Source organism: Myxine glutinosa, chromosome 5, assembly GCF_964187855.1.
Source record: "Myxine glutinosa chromosome 5, kmMyxGlut1.1, whole genome shotgun sequence".
Taxonomy (NCBI): domain Eukaryota; kingdom Metazoa; phylum Chordata; class Myxini; order Myxiniformes; family Myxinidae; genus Myxine; species Myxine glutinosa.
In genome coordinates, this window is record NC_136265.1 from 160,707,051 (window position 1) to 160,723,410 (window position 16,360).

At 39.8% G+C, this 16,360-nt stretch overlaps 2 protein-coding genes across 4 annotated transcripts in view; one reads left to right on the plus strand and one right to left on the minus strand.

Moving 5' to 3' along the window:
• The window catches only part of CLUAP1 (clusterin associated protein 1), an 81,620-nt gene extending 78,897 nt beyond the window's left edge, over positions 1 to 2,723 (minus strand). The window contains exon 1 of the mRNA XM_068115838.2: positions 2,707 to 2,723. The gene's annotated coding sequence lies outside the window, so the exon portion shown is untranslated. The remainder of the gene's footprint in view (positions 1 to 2,706) is intronic.
• The window catches only part of LOC137426863 (glucagon receptor), a 50,544-nt gene continuing 36,463 nt past the window's right edge, over positions 2,280 to 16,360 (plus strand). Inside the window, exons 1-2 of one of the 3 annotated variants that reach the window (XM_068115835.2) lie at positions 2,280 to 3,026; positions 14,648 to 14,741. In XM_068115835.2, coding sequence (XP_067971936.2) covers positions 2,913 to 3,026; positions 14,648 to 14,741 — 208 coding nt within the window. In that variant the 5' untranslated portion in view covers positions 2,280 to 2,912. The remainder of the gene's footprint in view (positions 3,027 to 14,647; positions 14,742 to 16,360) is intronic. The other 2 variants (XM_078778954.1, XM_068115836.2) reach the window with 2 other exon arrangements.

Sequence of the window (16,360 nt, forward strand, 5' to 3'; positions counted from 1 at the left end):
TCTGTCTCCTTCATGTGTTACAGATCTTGTGCCTTTCGCTGCTTCTTCTCAGACTTGATGGCGCTGGTGCTGCATTGCGGAGCACGCACGGTTCCAGGTGGACTCTTTTACACAAACGAGATTAAATGGTCCAAATTAAACGGATTTCTCTCTTTCGATATCGGTTTTTTAAATATCGGCCAACAACTTCATCGCTTTTCCTGTGGTTTCGCTCCATTTGGTTTTATTACTTTAATGGTCTCGCCCCCGATGGACTCGCTCACCTAATGGTCTCGCTCCCTTAATGGTCTCGCTCCCTTAATGGTCTCGCTCCCCGAACAGTTTTGCTCCATTTGGTCTCGCCCCCTATGGACTCGCTCACCTAATGGTCTCGCTCCTCTAACAGTTTTGCTCCATTTGGTCTCGCTCTCCTAATGGTCTTGCTCACTCCCCTAATGGTCTTGCTCACTCCCCTAATGGTCTTGCTCTCATAATGGTCTCGCTCCCTATGGACTCGCTCACCTTATGGTCTCGCTCCCCTAAGAGTTTTGCTCCATTTGGTCTCGCTCTCCTCGTGTTCTTGCTCCATTTGGTCTCGCACCCCTAATGGTCTTGCTCACTCCCCTAATGGTCTTGCTCACTCCCCTAATGGTATTGCTCACTCCCCTAATGCTCTTGCTCTCTTAATGGTCTCGCTCCCTATGGACTCGCTCACCTAATGGTCTCGCTCACCTAATGGTCTTGCTCACACCCCTAATGGTCTTGCTCACTCCCCTAATGGTCTCGCTCACCTAATGGTCTTTCTCGCTCACCTGATGGTCTTGCTCACTTCCCTAATGGTCTCGCTCCCCTCATGGTCTCGCTCCCTATGGACTCGCTCCCTGTGGACTCGCTCTCCTAATGGTCTTGCTCACTCCCCTAATGGTCTTGCTCACTCCCCTAATGGTCTTGCTCACTATGGTCTCGCTCCCTATGGACTCGCTCCCGATGGACTCGCTCACCTAATGGTCTTGCTCACTCCCTTAATGGTCTTGCTCACTCCCCTAATGGTCTTGCTCACTCCCCTAATGGTCTTGCTCCCCTCATGGTCTCGCTCCCTATGGACTCGCTCCCTATGGACTCGCTCACCTAATGGTCTCGCTCACCTAATGGTCTTGCTCACTCCCCTAATGGTCTTGCTCACTCCCCTAATGGTCTCGCTCACCTAATGGTCTCGCTCACCTAATGGTCTTTCTCGCTCACCTAATGGTCTTGCTCACTCCCCTAATGGTCTCGCTCCCCTCATGGTCTCGCTCCCTATGGACTCGCTCCCTAAGGACTCGCTCCCTGTGGACTCGCTCTCCTAATAGTCCCAAATGCAGTTGTTCTTCAAAATCCATCCTTGTGAAACTCCCCAAATCCAGGTTCACAACTCACCTCCATGCCTTTGTTCCTCTCTCTTCCCCCTTGTGGGACCTCCTTCCTTTGTCTATTCAATCCCACTCTTCCCTCCAGGCCCAGGGAGTCAAGCAGGTGGGGGCACCACCATCTCATGTCATCCCTCATCAATGCCCATGCTGTTTTCCACCCCCATTAACTATCCACTAACCAAGCTCTTACTCACAGGTTACAAGGTTCCCCCTCTCCCACTATTTCCTTCTTTTTCTTTTTTTTTAGAGTTAAGGCTTATGGAGGAGCTAGAACTCAGAACACACCAACACATACCTCGTAGCAGAAAGAAACTAGAATGGCACTCGGTTAAGAACATACCTCTGCTAGGCTGAAGAGTTAACCTTTTGTATCCCACTGATAGGTCGGATCTGGATTTGAACCTGAAACAAAATCTAATAGGCTTGTGCTTGTCGCATAACCAACTCATCGAACTAGTTTTCTCATAACTCGGCCACAACGTTTTGAGATATGCTACATACATATCATTTTTGGCCATATCACTCAATGGTGAAGAATCGCTGTCAAAATTCTCGGATGCAGATCTTCACCAAAATCGGATAATTTTGTCCTTGTCACACACCCAACCTGTCCACCAAGTTTCATCCAAATCCGTCCACAACTTTTTGAGATATCGCAAACTCCGTCTATCTTCGGTGGCAGACATAAAAACAATGGAAATAGGGGGCAGGAGAGAGGGGAGAGGGCGGAACACACCAACAGCAAAGCAGGATTGAGGGAAGGGGCAGGGGAGAGGGGAGAAGGCGGAACACACCAACAGCAAAGCAGGGTTGAGGGAAGGGGCAGGGGAGAGGGGAGGGGGGAGAAGGCGGAACACCCCAACAGCAAAACAGGGTTGAGGGAAGGGGCAGGGGAGAGGGGAGAGGGAAGGGGCAGGGGAGAGGGGAGAGGGAAGGGGCAGGGGAGAGGGGAAAGGGGAGAGGGAAGGGGCACACCATCATATTCTTTCATCAATAATTCAGTGGTTCATTCATTCACTTGCATTTGTTGCGTCCACCGGTTGTCCCGATGTCTGCTGGATAGACTCCATCATGTTACCTACCTGCTCTTCCATGGAAAGCGTAGAGTTTGGACAGAAAAAGGTAAGAGAGTCACATGGTCATCATCCACCAACTCCCATATGTCACCTTTTCTCAATCAATTTCCGAGGACAGCAGGTTATAAACGAGACAAGTTTACAAGACGAGTGGACAACCAGTAGACTGTCCTCAATCGTAATCGCACGATGCCCAAAGAGGAGACCATCGTGTATCTGAGCCGCATCCATTACAAGCTCACCTTGCTGGCGTCCAGTGTTGGTTATTCCAGATAAGAATGGGAGGAGAAACTTGAACGCACAAACGCAAGGGTAAGAGGGAGGGAAAGTAATTCATGGAGGAGTGTGCAAGGCAGAGGCAGGAGTTGGCTGAGCTGGAGTTCTGGGGAGACTTTGAGTCTCACCGAGGGAGCTCAACGGAGAATCCTGCTCGGAATATCGGGACGTAATGACTACAATCTTCCGGGAAGGAAATTGCCCCCAAAGGGCCATGGAGTCTGGGATTTGCCCTCGGGATTCACTATTTGCATTTCATCTCCTGATACTTGCAGCACTATTGCCGGTACGAGATAAGTTTATTTTTCTCCAATACATACACGCGCACACACGCACATTGTGAATTGAAATTTGTTGTAGCGTTTATGGAAGCCTGTTGTTGGCTTAACGGTTAAGGTGGCTGACTTGGGATCTTCGGGTCCTGAGTTAATGCTAGTTGGGTTGACTCGGCTTGTCATCCTTCCGATGTTGGCAAAATGAGCCATTCGAGTATCCTGTGGATAGTAGTGGCGACCCGTGCAGGATTGTGCCTCTCTCTCTTTCTTTCTCTTTCTCTTTCTCTTTCTCTTTCTCTTTCTCTTTCTCTTTCTCTCTCTCTCTCGAAAATACAACCGTCGTAATTCCATACAAACTACCGGAGGAGTTACCTGTTGCCTCAGAAACTGTGGAACATATCCCACGTAGGTGTGGTAGGTATAGTTGTTCTATTGCAAATATCATTTGCAAAATAAATGATACTTTTTCCCCCCAGATTGTATTGACCACATGTTGCAAAAGAAATGATACTTTTTCCTCCCAGATTGTATTGACCACATGTTGCAAAATAAATGATACTTTTTCCTCCCAGATTGTATTGACCACATGTTGCAAAATAAATGATACTTTTTCTCCCCCAGATTGTATTGACCACATGTTGCAAAATAAATGATACTTTTTCCTCCCAGATTGTATTGACCACATGTTGCAAAATAAATGATACTTTTTCCCCCCAGATTGTATTGACCACATGTTGGAAAATAAATGATACTTTTTCCCCCTAGATTGTATTGACCACATGTTGCAAAATAAATGATACTTTTTCTCCCCCAGATTGTATTGACCACATGTTGCAAAATAAATGATACTTTTTCCCCCTAGATTGTATTGACCACATGTAGCAAAATAAATGATACTTTTTCCCCCCAGATTGTATTGACCACATGTTGCAAAATAAATGATACTTTTTCCCCCCAGATTGTATTGACCACATGTTGGAAAATAAATGATACTTTTTCCCCCTAGATTGTATTAACCATATGTTGCAAAATAAATGATACTTTTTCCCCCCAGATTGTATTGACCACATGTTGCAAAATAAATGATACTTTTTCCCCCCCCCAGATTGTATTGACCACATGTTGCAAAATAAATGATACTTTTTCCCCCCAAATTGTATTGACCACATGTTGCAAAATAAATGATACTTTTTCCCCCCAGATTGTATTGACCACATGTTGCAAAATAAATGATACTTTTTCCCCCTAGATTGTATTGACCACATGTTGGAAAATAAATGATACTTTTTCTCCCCCAGATTGTATTGGCCACATGTTGCAAAATAAATGATACTTTTTCCCCCTAGATTGTATTGACCACATGTTGGAAAATAAATGATACTTTTTCTCCCCAGATTGTATTGACCATATGTTGGAAAATAAATGATACTTTTTCCCCCTAGATTGTATTGACCACATGCTGGAAAATAAATGATACTTTTTCTCCCCCAGATTGTATTGACCACATGTTGCAAAATAAATGATACTTTTTCTCCCCCAGATTGTATTGACCACATGTTGCAAAATAAATGATACTTTTTCTCCCCCAGATTGTATTGACCACATGTAGCAAAATAAATGATACTTTTTCCCCCCAGATTGTATTGACCACATGTTGCAAAATAAATGATACTTTTTCCCCCCAGATTGTATTGACCACATGTTGGAAAATAAATGATACTTTTTCCCCCTAGATTGTATTAACCATATGTTGCAAAATAAATGATACTTTTTCCCCCCAGATTGTATTGACCACATGTTGCAAAATAAATGATACTTTTTCCCCCGAGATTGTATTAACCATATGTTGCAAAATAAATGATACTTTTTCCCCCCAGATTGTATTGACCACATGTTGCAAAATAAATGATACTTTTTCCCCCAGATTGTATTGACCACATGTTGCAAAATAAATGATACTTTTTCCCCCCAGATTGTATTGACCACATGTTGCAAAATAAATGATACTTTTTCTCCCCCAGATTGTATTGACCACATGTTGCAAAATAAATGATACTTTTTCCCCCTAGATTGTATTGACCACATGTTGCAAAATAAATGATACTTTTTCCCCCCAGATTCTATTAACCATATGTTGCAAAATAAATGATACTTTTTCTCCCCCAGATTGTATTGACCACATGTTGCAAAATAAATGATACTTTTTCCCCCCAGATTCTATTAACCATATGTTGCAAAATAAATGATACTTTTTCCCCCTAGATTGTATTGACCACATGTTGGAAAATAAATGATACTTTTTCCCCCCCAGATTGTATTAACCACATGTTGCAAAATAAATGATACTTTTTCCCCCGAGATTGGATTGACCACATGTTGGAAAATAAATGATACTTTTTCCCCCTAGATTGTATTGACCACATGTTGGAAAATAAATGATACTTTTTCCGCCGAGATTGTATTGACCACATGTTGCAAAATAAATGATACTTTTTCCCCCTAGATTGTATTGACCACATGTTGCAAAATAAATGATACTTTTTCCCCCTAGATTGTATTGACCACATGTTGGAAAATAAATGATACTTTTTCCCCCTAGATTGTATTGACCACATGTTGGAAAATAAATGATACTTTTTCCCCCTAGATTGTATTGACCACATGTTGCAAAATAAATGATACTTTTTCCCCCTAGATTGTATTGACCACATGTTGGAAAATAAATGATACTTTTTCCCCCCAGATTGTATTGACCACATGTTGGAAAATAAATGATACTTTTTCCCCCTAGATTGTATTGACCACATGTTGGAAAATAAATGATACTTTTTCCCCCTAGATTGTATTGACCACATGTTGGAAAATAAATGATACTTTTTCCCCCTAGATTGTATTGACCACATGTTGCAAAATAAATGATACTTTTTCCTCCCAGATTGTATTGACCACATGTTGCAAAATAAATGATACTTTTTCCCCCTAGATTGTATTGACCACATGTAGCAAAATAAATGATACTTTTTCCCCCCAGATTGTATTGACCACATGTTGCAAAATAAATGATACTTTTTCCCCCCAGATTGTATTGACCACATGTTGGAAAATAAATGATACTTTTTCCCCCTAGATTGTATTAACCATATGTTGCAAAATAAATGATACTTTTTCCCCCCAGATTGTATTGACCACATGTTGCAAAATAAATGATACTTTTTCCCCCCCCCAGATTGTATTGACCACATGTTGCAAAATAAATGATACTTTTTCCCCCCAAATTGTATTGACCACATGTTGCAAAATAAATGATACTTTTTCCCCCCAGATTGTATTGACCACATGTTGCAAAATAAATGATACTTTTTCCCCCTAGATTGTATTGACCACATGTTGGAAAATAAATGATACTTTTTCTCCCCCAGATTGTATTGGCCACATGTTGCAAAATAAATGATACTTTTTCCCCCTAGATTGTATTGACCACATGTTGGAAAATAAATGATACTTTTTCTCCCCAGATTGTATTGACCATATGTTGGAAAATAAATGATACTTTTTCCCCCTAGATTGTATTGACCACATGCTGGAAAATAAATGATACTTTTTCTCCCCCAGATTGTATTGACCACATGTTGCAAAATAAATGATACTTTTTCTCCCCCAGATTGTATTGACCACATGTTGCAAAATAAATGATACTTTTTCTCCCCCAGATTGTATTGACCACATGTTGCAAAATAAATGATACTTTTTCCCCCAGATTGTATTGACCACATGTTGCAAAATAAATGATACTTTTTCCCCCCAGATTGTATTGACCACATGTTGCAAAATAAATGATACTTTTTCTCCCCCAGATTGTATTGACCACATGTTGCAAAATAAATGATACTTTTTCCCCCTAGATTGTATTGACCACATGTTGCAAAATAAATGATACTTTTTCCCCCCAGATTCTATTAACCATATGTTGCAAAATAAATGATACTTTTTCTCCCCCAGATTGTATTGACCACATGTTGCAAAATAAATGATACTTTTTCCCCCCAGATTCTATTAACCATATGTTGCAAAATAAATGATACTTTTTCCCCCTAGATTGTATTGACCACATGTTGGAAAATAAATGATACTTTTTCCCCCCCAGATTGTATTAACCACATGTTGCAAAATAAATGATACTTTTTCCCCCGAGATTGGATTGACCACATGTTGGAAAATAAATGATACTTTTTCCCCCTAGATTGTATTGACCACATGTTGGAAAATAAATGATACTTTTTCCGCCGAGATTGTATTGACCACATGTTGCAAAATAAATGATACTTTTTCCCCCTAGATTGTATTGACCACATGTTGCAAAATAAATGATACTTTTTCCCCCTAGATTGTATTGACCACATGTTGGAAAATAAATGATACTTTTTCCCCCTAGATTGTATTGACCACATGTTGGAAAATAAATGATACTTTTTCCCCCTAGATTGTATTGACCACATGTTGCAAAATAAATGATACTTTTTCCCCCTAGATTGTATTGACCACATGTTGGAAAATAAATGATACTTTTTCCCCCCAGATTGTATTGACCACATGTTGGAAAATAAATGATACTTTTTCCCCCTAGATTGTATTGACCACATGTTGGAAAATAAATGATACTTTTTCCCCCTAGATTGTATTGACCACATGTTGGAAAATAAATGATACTTTTTCCCCCTAGATTGTATTGACCACATGTTGGAAAATAAATGATACTTTTTCCCCCTAGATTGTATTGACCACATGTTGGAAAATAAATGATATTTTTCCGCCGAGATTGTATTGACCACATGTTGGAAAATAAATGATACTTTTTCCCCCCCAGATTGTATTGACCACATGTTGGAAAATAAATGATACTTTTTCCCCCCCAGATTGTATTAACCACATGTTGCAAAATAAATGATATTTTTCCGCCGAGATTGTATTGACCACATGTTGGAAAATAAATGATACTTTTTCCCCCCCAGATTGTATTGACCACATGTTGGAAAATAAATGATACTTTTTCCCCCCCAGATTGTATTGACCACATGTTGCAAAATAAATGATACTTTTTCCCCCCAGATTGTATTGACCACATGTTGCAAAATAAATGATACTTTTTCCCCCTAGATTGTATTGACCACATGTTGGAAAATAAATGATACTTTTTCTCCCCCAGATTGTATTGGCCATATGTTGGAAAATAAATGATACTTTTTCCCCCTAGATTGTATTGACCACATGCTGGAAAATAAATGATACTTTTTCTCCCCCAGATTGTATTGACCACATGTTGCAAAATAAATGATACTTTTTCTCCCCCAGATTGTATTGACCACATGTTGCAAAATAAATGATACTTTTTCTCCCCCAGATTGTATTGACCACATGTTGCAAAATAAATGATACTTTTTCCCCCCAGATTGTATTGACCACATGTTGCAAAATAAATGATACTTTTTCTCCCCCAGATTGTATTGACCACATGTTGCAAAATGAATGATACTTTTTCCCCCCAGATTCTATTAACCATATGTTGCAAAATAAATGATACTTTTTCTCCCCCAGATTGTATTGACCACATGTTGCAAAATAAATGATACTTTTTCCCCCCAGATTGTATTGACCACATGTTGCAAAATAAATGATACTTTTTCCCCCCAGATTGTATTGACCACATGTTGCAAAATAAATGATACTTTTTCTCCCCCAGATTGTATTGACCACATGTTGGAAAATAAATGATACTTTTTCCCCCCCAGATTGTATTAACCATATGTTGCAAAATAAATGATACTTTTTCCCCCTAGATTGTATTGACCACATGTTGCAAAATAAATGATACTTTTTCCCCCTAGATTGTATTGACCACATGTTGGAAAATAAATGATACTTTTTCCCCCTAGATTGTATTAACCATATGTTGCAAAATAAATGATACTTTTTCTCCCCCAGATTGTATTGACCACATGTTGGAAAATAAATGATACTTTTTCCCCCCCAGATTGTATTAACCATATGTTGCAAAATAAATGATACTTTTTCCCCCTAGATTGTATTGACCACATGTTGCAAAATAAATGATACTTTTTCCCCCTAGATTGTATTGACCACATGTTGGAAAATAAATGATACTTTTTCCCCCTAGATTGTATTGACCACATGTTGCAAAATAAATGATACTTTTTCCCCCTAGATTGTATTGACCACATGTTGGAAAATAAATGATACTTTTTCCCCCTAGATTGTATTGACCACATGTTGGAAAATAAATGATACTTTTTCTCCCCCAGATTGTATTGACCACATGTTGGAAAATAAATGATACTTTTTCTCCCCCAAATTGTATTAACCATATGTTGCAAAATAAATGATACTTTTTCCCCCTAGATTGTATTGACCACATGTTGGAAAATAAATGATACTTTTTCCCCCTAGATTGTATTGACCACATGTTGGAAAATAAATGATACTTTTTCCCCCTAGATTGTATTGACCACATGTTGCAAAATAAATGATACTTTTTCCCCCTAGATTGTATTGACCACATGTTGGAAAATAAATGATACTTTTTCTCCCCCAGATTGTATTGACCACATGTTGGAAAATAAATGATACTTTTTCCCCCTAGATTGTATTGACCACATGTTGCAAAATAAATGATACTTTTTCCCCCCAGATTGTATTGACCACATGTTGCAAAATAAATGATACTTTTTCCCCCGAGATTGTATTAACCATATGTTGCAAAATAAATGATACTTTTTCCCCCCAGATTGTATTGACCACATGTTGGAAAATAAATGATACTTTTCCCCCCCCAGATTGTATTGACCACATGTTGGAAAATAAACGATACTTTTTCCCCCTAGATTGTATTGACCACATGTTGCAAAATAAATGATACGTTTTCCCCCTAGATTGTATTGACCACATGTTGCAAAATAAATGATACTTTTTCCCCCTAGATTGTATTGACCACATGTTGCAAAATAAATGATACTTTTTCCCCCTAGATTGTATTGACCACATGTTGCAAAATAAATGATACTTTTTCCCCCTAGATTGTATTGACCACATGTTGCAAAATAAATGATACTTTTTCCCCCTAGATTGTATTGACCACATGTTGCAAAATAAATGATACTTTTTCCCCCCAGATTGTATTGACCACATGTTGCAAAATAAATGATACTTTTTCCCCCGAGATTGTATTAACCATATGTTGCAAAATAAATGATACTTTTTCCCCCTAGATTGTATTGACCACATGTTGCAAAATAAATGATACTTTTTCCCCCGAGATTGTATTGACCACATGTTGCAAAATAAATGATACTTTTTCCCCCTAGATTGTATTGACCACATGTTGCAAAATAAATGCTACTTTTTCCCCCTAGATTGTGTTGACCACATGTTGCAAAATAAATGATACTTTTTCCCCCCAGATTGTATTGGCCACATGTTGCAAAATAAATGATACTTTTTCCCCCTAGATTGTATTGACCACATGTTGCAAAATAAACGATACTTTTTCCCCCTAGATTGTATTGACCACATGTTGCAAAATAAACGATACTTTTTCCCCCTAGATTGTATTGACCACATGTTGCAAAATAAATGATACTTTTTCCCCCTAGATTGTATTGACCACATGTTGCAAAATAAACGATACTTTTTCCCCCCAGATTGTATTGACCACATGTTGCAAAATAAACGATACTTTTTCCCCCTAGATTGTATTGACCACATGTTGCAAAATAAATGATACTTTTTCCCCCTAGATTGTATTGACCACATGTTGCAAAATAAACGATACTTTTTCCCCCCAGATTGTATTGACCACATGTTGCAAAATAAATGATACTTTTTCCCCCGAGATTGTATTAACCATATGTTGCAAAATAAATGATACTTTTTCCCCCTAGATTGTATTGACCACATGTTGCAAAATAAATGATACTTTTTCCACCGAGATTGTATTGACCACATGTTGCAAAATAAATGATACTTTTTCCCCCTAGATTGTATTGACCACATGTTGCAAAATAAATGATACTTTTTCCCCCTAGATTGTATTGACCACATGTTGCAAAATAAATGATACTTTTTCCCCCGAGATTGTATTAACCATATGTTGCAAAATAAATGATACTTTTTCCCCCCAGATTGTATTGACCACATGTTGGAAAATAAATGATACTTTTTCCCCCAGATTGTATTGACCACATGTTGGAAAATAAATGATACTTTTTCCCCCTAGATTGTATTGACCACATGTTGCAAAATAAACGATACTTTTTCCCCCTAGATTGTATTGACCACATGTTGCGAAATAAACGATACTTTTTCCCCCCAGATTGTATTGACCACATGTTGCAAAATAAATGATACTTTTTCCCCCGAGATTGTATTAACCATATGTTGCAAAATAAATGATACTTTTTCCCCCTAGATTGTATTGACCACATGTTGCAAAATAAATGATACTTTTTCCACCGAGATTGTATTGACCACATGTTGCAAAATAAATGATACTTTTTCCCCCTAGATTGTATTGACCACATGTTGCAAAATAAATGATACTTTTTCCCCCGAGATTGTATTAACCATATGTTGCAAAATAAATGATACTTTTTCCCCCCAAGATTGTATTGACCACATGTTGGAAAATAAATGATACTTTTTCCCCCAGATTGTATTGACCACATGTTGGAAAATAAATGATACTTTTTCCCCCTAGATTGTATTGACCACATGTTGCAAAATAAACGATACTTTTTCCCCCTAGATTGTATTGACCACATGTTGCGAAATAAATGATACTTTTTCCCCCTAGATTGTATTGACCACATGTTGCAAAATAAATGATACTTTTTCCCCCGAGATTGTATTGACCACATGTTGCAAAATAAACGATACTTTTTCCCCCTAGATTGTATTGACCACATGTTGCAAAATAAATGATACTTTTTCCCCCTAGATTGTATTGACCACATGTTGCAAAATAAACGATACTTTTTCCCCCCAGATTGTATTGACCACATGTTGCAAAATAAATGATACTTTTTCCCCCGAGATTGTATTAACCATATGTTGCAAAATAAATGATACTTTTTCCCCCTAGATTGTATTGACCACATGTTGCAAAATAAATGATACTTTTTCGCCCGAGATTGTATTGACCACATGTTGCAAAATAAATGATACTTTTTCCCCCTAGATTGTATTGACCACATGTTGCAAAATAAATGATACTTTTTCCCCCTAGATTGTATTGACCACATGTTGCAAAATAAATGATACTTTTTCCCCCGAGATTGTATTAACCATATGTTGCAAAATAAATGATACTTTTTCCCCCCAGATTGTATTGACCACATGTTGGAAAATAAATGATACTTTTTCCCCCAGATTGTATTGACCACATGTTGGAAAATAAATGATACTTTTTCCCCCTAGATTGTATTAACCACATGTTGGAAAATAAATGATACTTTTTCCCCCCAGATTGTATTGACCACATGTTGCAAAATAAATGATACTTTTTCCCCCTAGATTGTATTGACCACATGTTGCAAAATAAATGATACTTTTTCCCCCGAGATTGTATTAACCACATGTTGGAAAATAAATGATACTTTTTCCCCCCAGATTGTATTGACCACATGTTGCAAAATAAATGATACTTTTTCCCCCCAGATTGTATTGACCACATGTTGCAAAATAAATGATACTTTTTCCCCCCAGATTGTATTGACCACATGTTGCAAAATAAATGATACTTTTTCCCCCCAGATTGTATTGACCACATGTTGCAAAATAAATGATACTTTTTCCCCCGAGATTGTATTAACCATATGTTGCAAAATAAATGATACTTTTTACCCCCAGATTGTATTGACCACATGTTGCAAAATAAATGATACTTTTTCCCCCAAGATTGTATTAACCATATGGTGGAAAATAAATGATACTTTTTCCCCCCAGATTGTATTGACCACATGTTGGAAAATAAATGATACTTTTTCCCCCCAGATTGTATTGACCACATGTTGGAAAATAAATGATACTTTTTCCCCCCCAGATTGTATTGACCACATGTTGCAAAATAAATGATACTTTTTCCCCCTAGATTGTATTGACCACATGTTGCAAAATAAATGATACTTTTTCCCCCCAGATTGTATTGACCACATGTTGGAAAATAAATGATACTTTTTCCCCCCAGATTGTATTGACCACATGTTGCAAAATAAATGATACTTTTTCCCCCCAGATTGTATTGACCACATGTTGCAAAATAAATGATACTTTTTCCCCCCAGATTGTATTGACCACATGTTGCAAAATAAATGATACTTTTTCCCCCCAGATTGTATTGACCACATGTTGGAAAATAAATGATACTTTTTCCCCCCAGATTGTATTGACCACATGTTGCAAAATAAATGATACTTTTTCCCCCCAGATTGTATTGACCACATGTTGCAAAATAAATGATACTTTTTCCCCCTAGATTGTATTGACCACATGTTGCAAAATAAATGATACTTTTTCCCCCTAGATTGTATTGACCACATGTTGCAAAATAAATGATACTTTTTCCCCCCAGATTGTATTGACCACATGTTGGAAAATAAATGATACTTTTTCCCCCCAGATTGTATTGACCACATGTTGCAAAATAAATGATACTTTTTCCCCCCAGATTGTATTGACCACATGTTGCAAAATAAATGATACTTTTTCCCCCGAGATTGTATTAACCATATGTTGCAAAATAAATGATACTTTTTCCCCCCAGATTGTATTGACCACATGTTGGAAAATAAATGATACTTTTTCCCCCCAGATTGTATTGACCACATGTTGGAAAATAAATGATACTTTTTCCCCCTAGATTGTATTGACCACATGTTGGAAAATAAATGATACTTTTCCCCCCTAGATTGTATTGACCACATGTTGCAAAATAAATGATACTTTTTCCTCCCCCAGATTGTATTGACCACGTGTCCGCGATTTTTTAATTCAAATTTCACGTGCGTCATCATGACGTGTCACGCACGTTGCCTGCGTGTTGTCTCCGTCATATTTGCGACTAATGTTCGTGTCTTTGCTGAAATCTTTTAAAAAACGACTTCAAATGGTTTCTGAAGCTAATGATGGATATATTGACGCGTATTAAACGTGCGTTTTTAATTTTTGAATGAAATAAAGCCTTTGGTTGGATTTTCATCTGATTGGAACTTCATTTAATCTTTAGGGAAAAAAGTATCATTTATTTTGCAACACCCCTCTTGATTGGAGGTACAACGCATTCCATGAGATCTTGTGTATCATTCCGACGAGGCACCATTAACTTCATGAAATACCAAAGGACTGTAATGTGTTTACATGCTAGCATATTTAGGGTGCATGACCCTGAGAATTTCTGGTAGATTGCAAACTCTGAAAAAGCACTTCGGAGCTGATGTTTGCAACTTCCATAGTAGAGTACGGCTGGTCATCGATTAACCAATGTTGTCACTAGATTGTACCAACTGAACTTTTTCTGGCATCATGTTGAGTGCCCTTGAGTTGTACATTCTCCTCCTCCTTCTAGAGTGGCCAGGCGGACATGGACGTGATAATCACCAAGTGGAAGATGTACAAGGAAGAGTGTCTCGAGCGTCTTCAAGCTCTGCAGCCGGCACGAGGTAGCGGGGTGGTGAGGGTTGACCCACACATTATATGTTGTGTCTTATTTCAGTAGGGATTTGGCAAATGAGTAACGAAAGTTTGAAAGTGCAATTGCCTAGCAAGTTAAATATGGACTTTGCTACACTTTCGTACAACCTCGTCGCAATGGAAAAGCAAAGAGGGAAATAGTGATCCAGGTGAAATCGGGTACCACCCTTGAGGCGAACAATTGACTCCAAGTGGAATGTGGTGGAATCCAGGTGGAACAATTGATCCAGGTGAAATCTGGTGCTACCCAGCTGAACAATCCTTTGTACAGCCACAAACTCAGGGCTCCAAATCAAAACCCTCAAGTCTTGGAAAGATATTTTTTGGCAGTTGGAAGAATTTTGCTTTATGAATTTTTTCATTCCAACACAATTGAAATAATGGATCATGAAATTTATTATATATGCAAATATTATGGAATTATTGAACCCCACCCCCACAAAACTCCCTATTGAATATACTAAGCTTCCTATCAACAGACCGTTCTCACCACATTAAGCATCATATGTTGTACTAGGACAAGTACCCGTCCCAAGTGACAGGAAAAGCGAGCAAAAGTACCCCCCTCCTATCCCTCTCCTACTCTCTTCCCTGCCCTACTCTCTCTCTCTCTCTCTCTCTCTACCCCACTCCCCCACTCCCCTGTCCCTCCCCTCTCTCCAACACTCCCCCCTCCTTCCCATGTCTCGCCACTACTCCCCCCCCCCCCCACTCCTTTCCCTCCCCCACTCACCTCTCCCTGCCCCACTCCCCCACTCACCTCTCCACCACTCCCCTGTCTCCCTCACTCCCCACTCACCTGTATTCCCCACTTCCCTTTTCCCTCCCATCCCCCACTCCCCTATCTCTCCCCAACTCCCGTCTCCCTCCCCTCTTTGCCTCTCCCTCACTCCTCTCTTTCTCCCCTTACATCCCTATCTCTTCCCGACTCCTGTCTTCTTCCCCTCCCTCCCCCACTCTCTGCCTCTCCCCACTCCCCTCCTTCTCCCCTCACATCCCTATCTCCCTCTCCTCCCTCCCACACTCCCTGCATCTCCCCACTCCCTTCTTTCTCCCCTCACATCCCTGTCGCTATCACTCCCAAACTACCATCTTCCTCCCCTCACTCTCCTCCTTCTCCCCTCATAACCCTATTTTTACCCCACTCCTGTCTCCCTCCCCTTACACCTACCTCCCCAACTCCCCTCTCCCTCCCCTCACATCAACCTCCCTCCACCACTCCCTGGCTCTCCCCCACTCCCCTATCCCTCCCCTCATATCAACCTCCCTCCCCCACTCCCTGGCTCTACCCCCACTCCCCTATCCCTCCCCTCATATCAACCTCCCTCCCCCACTCCCTGGCTCTACCCCCACTCCCCTATCCCTCCCCTTACATCCACCTACCTCCCCCACTCCCCTCTCCCTCCCCTCACATCAAACTCCCTCCCCCACTCCCTGGCTCTACCCCCACTCCCCTATCCCTCCCCTCATATCCACCTCCCTCCCCCACTCCCTGGCTCTCTCTCCCCTCACATCCACCTCCCTCCCCCACTCCCTGGCTCTCCCCCACTCCCCTCTCCCTCCCCTCCCATCCAGCTCCCTACCCCAC